Genomic DNA, 5000 nt, shown 5'->3' with positions numbered 1-5000 from the left:
AGCTGAAGGCATCTGCCAGAACCCTGCATTTCTGGGAGGATATCTGCAGAATTCATGAACCACTCGTCATTTATGTTGCACATTTGTCATTTCTATATGGAATTATAGACCCACTTTTGATAGAGAATAAAAAAAATTCAACTTTGCTTGACAAATCTCTTTGGCAGAGCCCCAGAAATCAGCCTGGCTGAGAAACCTGCTGCTTACCCTCTGCTTGGCTGCCAATTATTTTTGTAATCAGGGTATTTTTCTGGTGGCAGGCGATAAAACCCAACAAGGTGGCTCTGCTCTAATTCCTCCTCACCGTGTCTGTGTGTGTTTGTCACAGCCCTGGTCACAATTAATGACTCTGTTAATTGCTCAGCTGGGGCTGAGGGGATCCAGCTGTGCCCAGCTGCGGGGGGCTCTGGGCAGGGAAGGGGCCCCGTGCTGTTGGTGGCTGTTTTCCCAGGAATCTGGGAAGAAATTGGGATTTTCTTGTTTGGTTTGAGATCCCTGGTGGGGCTGCAGGGATGTTTTGGTGTCTGCCCTTGGAGCTCGTGGCAGGGTGCTGAGCCAGATGTGAGATCCTACATGGAGATCCAGCACAGCTGCCCAAATCTGACAATGTTTAATCCAGGGATTCTTGGTAAAGTTGCCATTTTTAAAATGCAGTGTACACTGAAATCTGGAGTGGTTGTGTTTGCACTTTGTTTTTTTGCCATCAACACCCCCTGAAAGAACAGGGGTTGTAAAATCTGGGGAATTGCAGACTCTGCCCTTGTGTATTATTTTTTAAAAAGAAATTAAACCATTGCATCCACAGGTTCTGGGAGAAGCCTGTGGTGAGACCCCACCACGGGGCATCACTGGGCTGCCCCTCTTGTCCTTGGCCAAGCTGGCTGATCTGGGGAGGAAAATGAGAATTTTTGTGCTGATCTGGGGAGGAAAATGAGAATTTGTGTGCTGGGCAAGGTCCCCAGGACCCCCCATTTTGTGGTGTGGGGACACTGGGAGAACCAGAGGGGTTTGGATTCAGCCTGAGCTTGGAGAAATAAATCTGCTGCTGCTGCTGCAGTGTCCCCAGGCACAGGGTGGCACCTGGGCTGGACACAGGGACAGCAGGGACAGGGTGGCCTGGTGCTGGAGCATCCCAGGAGTGGGAGAACAGGTCCAGCCTCCCCTCCTGGCCGGGCTGGGCACAAGGTGACCCGGGCTGGGGGACAGAGTGTGTCACCGCTGTCCCCAGGCAGTGCCAGCAGCACGCTGGCACTGTCCTGCCACACGCAGGAATGCCACCTGTGCCAGCCTGGCCGTGGCATTGAGGAGCAGCTGGGGCTGCAAACAAATCCCAGGGCTTTGTAAGTGGAATGAGGATTCCCACCTGCCAAGGAGGAGCTGCAGGAGCACAGAAACCTCGGCAGCAAAGCCCTTTTTTATTTTATTTTATTTTATTTTTTAAGCTCCTGTTGTGGCAGGCGTTCAAGCAAACTAAATAAATAAATAACTGAATAGCATTCCCAGCATTTCCTGCAGCACATGGGCTGCCTCAGCCTGTAATTGCTTGGGAGGGGCCGGGAATGAACCCACACTGGAGCTGCTCAACAGGACCTTGCCCGTGGCCAGGAGGAGGAAGCAGCAGCTGCTGCTCAGCCCCTGTGTCTGCTGCACTCGTGGAGCGATGAAAATCAAAGCCCGGGCCAAAGGTTTGATTTTACACTTTATTTCAAAAAAAAAGAAAACACAAAACAAGAACACCATAACCCCAAAAAACACTCGAATTTCAAACAATTATATTAATGGCGCTGCTTTTGCAGCCAGCTGGGAGAAGATTTGTGGTTGCAGACCAACTGCTCAAGGGCGTTTCGGTTCTCAAACCTCCAAGTATAAATAATTTCTCCATCGATATCAGAAAATAACTTATTATTATTATTATATATCTTAGCATAAAAACGTGAGAATTACATCCCAAAAATACAACAACATTGCTGGCAAAAGGCCTCGATTAACCTCGTTTGCTCGTTAAGGTGTTTAAAGCAGGAACTTTTAAGTGGCACTTAAGGAGAGAAGGAGTCAGGGGAGTTCTCGGAAGGGCATCGGGCTGGGCTCATCCCTGTTCTCCTCAGCTCCAGCCAAAACCCTCCAAATGACATCGGTTGTAGCTTTATTATTTTATATCTATTTTTTTTTTTTTTTTTTTTTTTTTTTGTCGCTGCTGTCGGGTTTTCTTTTCCCTCGCGGAGCCGGGGCAGGGAGTTCCTTCCTGAGCGAGAGCGTGCGCTGGCGGCAGGGCCGGGGTCACCGCTCCGGGAGGTTGATCACCGGCTCCCACTGGTCCAGGTACCGGCTCTCCCGGCAGAAACACATCAGCTGACTCAGCGCCGGGTCCTTCCACTGCGACGCCTGCGGGTTCTGGAAAGGGGACGGCAAAAAGCTCCGGCACGGCAGCAAAAACAACCCGAGAGCGGCGCGGGGGGGGGGGGGAGCGCGGCACGGAGAGCAGGAGGGTGAATCATCTTAAATTGCTGGCGAGGCAAACAAACAAGTCAGGCCTGGGAGCATGTGAGGAGTTTAGCTTTGGACTCTGGGGCAGAGTAGGGACGGGGGAAAAACAGGAGGGAGAGATAAAAGCGGGGGGAAGGGAGAGAAAAACAAGGGGAAAGAGGGAAAGAGAAGGGGAAAAATAAAGAGGGAGTGGGGGGAAAATAAAGAGGGAAGGGGGGAAAGAGGAAAATAAGAGAAAGAAAAGACAGAACAGGAGAAAGAGGGGAGAAACAAAGGAGGAAGATGGGGAAACCACAGCAAACGAGGGGCGAAGGCAGCCGCTGTCCCCGGGAGGCACCGCGGGACCCCCGGCGCGGAGCCCCTGAGGCCGCGGGTTCGAGTCCCGGGCGCGGCGGTTCGGGGGCTCCGGAGCGGCCCCGGGGAACCGTGCATGTCCCCCCGCGGTGGCAGCCGGGGCTCACCGTGACGAGCACGCAGTGCAGGTCTGCGGGCGGATCGGGGCCCGCGGCGGGCAGCAGCAGCTCGGCCAGGCGCGCCGGGTTGCTGACGCGCAGGATGTTGATGTCGTTCTCGCAGCAGAAGGCCCGCAGCAGCGTGAAGTGGATCTGCAGCGCCGCGTCGCCCGCCTCCTCCTCCTCGGCCGCCAGCAGGCACAGCACCACGTTATCGGGGTCCCTGCGGGGCACCGCCGTCACCGGGCGCGCCGGGCAGCGGGCACCGGCGGGCACGGGCACGGGGGGGCACTCACACGTTCAGCAGCTTGGCCGCCTCGTAGACGCCCAGGGTGAGGCTCCGCTGGCTCAGCGCCTTGCTCAGCACCTCCTCGAGCGCGTCCCCCGCCTGCTCCATCCTGCGCCGGGACACGCCGGCCGTCACCGGCCGCCCCGCGCCGCTCCCCGCCCGGCCCCCGCCGCCCCCCGGCCTCACCTCCCGGCGGCGCGGCGCTCCCCGGGCAGCTCCTCCAGAGTCATCACGGGGCCAGCGCCGCTCGGGGCTCGGACAGCGCCAGGGGCGGACACCGCGCTCCGGCCGCTGCGGCCGCTCCGGCCCCGCCGCCCGAGCCGGACAAAGGCGCCCCGCGCGCGCCGCCCCGCCCGCCCCGCCAGGCCTCATTTGCATACACCGCTCCCATTGGTTCATGCAAATGAGACCACGCCCGCAAAAGTTGCCAAGTCCGGCCGGGCCTGGCCCCGTTCGGGACCGGGACAGAGACCCTGCCCTGGAGCCCACCCTGCCCGGCCTTGGGCACTGCCAGGGATCCAGGGGCAGCCACAGCAAATCTGGGAATTCCAGCCCAGCCTCTCGCAGGAACAATTCCCAGTGTCCCACCCATCCCTGCCCTCTGGCAGTGGGAGCCATTCCCTGTGTGCTGTCCCTCCATCCCTGTCCCCAGTCCCTCTGCAGCTCTCCTGGAGCCCCTTCAGGCCCTGCCAGGGGCTCTGGGCTCTCCCTGGATCCTTCTCCTCTCCAGGTGAGCACCCCCAGGTGTCCCAGCCTGGCTCCAGAGGGGCTCCAGCCCTGCAGCAGCTCCATGGGTTCCTCTGGGCTCTCTCCAGGTGCTGCTGATGTTGTCCCCAGGGCTGGGGCAGCTCTGCAGGTGGGGCCTCACCTGAGCACGGCAGAGGGGAAGAATTCCCCCTTGGATGGATGCTGTTCTCTGCTCCCACAGGGGTTGCACTCTTGCTGTGCTCCTTGCAGGAGCTCCCCTGTGCTCAGACTCGGCCTCAGCAACTTCAAACACAGGGCCAGAGTTTGCCCCAGGAAACACCGTGGCTGCCCCATCCCTGCAGTGTCCCAGGCCAGGCTGGACAGGGCTTGGAGCAGCCTGTGACAGTGGACAGTGCCCCTGCCATGGCAGGGGAGGCACTTGGGTGATCTTCATGGTCCCTCCCACCCCAAAGCAGTCCGTGGTTCTGTGATCTCTCCCTTTGCAGCTTTCCAGGAACTCGGTGCTCCTCTGGGGAGCTGCTCCCGCTCCAGATGTCCCGTGTCAGCCCTGAGACCTCCGGGCAGGGCTCCTGATGGCTGCTGTGTCAGAGCTTTCTCAGCTGCTGCACCCAGACCCTCCATCCTCCCACAGCCAGAGCTCTTTCCCAACCTGGCTGTGGGCTGGCACCTTCCCACCCCCTCCACGGGCTGCATTGGGACCCTTGGTGGTCCCTCACAGGGATTTTGGCAGCGTGTCCTTTAAAGTTTGGCTCGTGTCAGGGTTTTCCTGCAGCTCCTGAGCGCCAGGAGCTGTTTTCCCCAGTACAGTGTGATGCTGGCTCCGTGCACCTCCTGCAGAACCCTGAGCTGGCCGTGTGGGAAATGGGACATCACAGAATCCTGGGATGGTTTGGGCTGGAAGGGACCCCAGGGATGGTTTTGTGGCAGGGACAGCTCCCAGCACGCCAGGCTGCTCCGTGTCCTGTCCAACCTGGAACATTCGGGGCACATCAACGCGTTTGTGCAGCAGAATAAGGAGGGTTTGTTCTGTGCCCCCGCCCGGCCCTGCCCCGTCCTGCTGCTGGTGA

The 5000-nt window shown here is 58.7% G+C and overlaps 1 protein-coding gene across 1 annotated transcript; it reads right to left on the bottom strand.

Moving 5' to 3' along the window:
• Positions 1-1682: 1682 nt before the first annotated feature.
• Positions 1683-3533, bottom strand: GADD45A (growth arrest and DNA damage inducible alpha). Its single transcript, XM_058029825.1, has 4 exons — positions 3412-3533; positions 3233-3334; positions 2946-3159; positions 1683-2391 (listed from the first exon to the last, which is right to left on the bottom strand). Exons 1-4 carry the CDS (start codon positions 3453-3455, stop codon positions 2278-2280), a joined length of 474 nt encoding a protein of 157 aa, XP_057885808.1. The 5' UTR covers positions 3456-3533; the 3' UTR covers positions 1683-2277.
• Positions 3534-5000: the final 1467 nt, after the last annotated feature.

Source organism: Melospiza georgiana, chromosome 9 (genome assembly GCF_028018845.1).
Source record: "Melospiza georgiana isolate bMelGeo1 chromosome 9, bMelGeo1.pri, whole genome shotgun sequence".
In the NCBI taxonomy this organism is placed as follows: Eukaryota; Metazoa; Chordata; class Aves; order Passeriformes; family Passerellidae; genus Melospiza; species Melospiza georgiana.
Note: the sequence above shows the minus strand (reverse complement) of the source record. Positions and strands in the feature narration are given on the sequence as shown.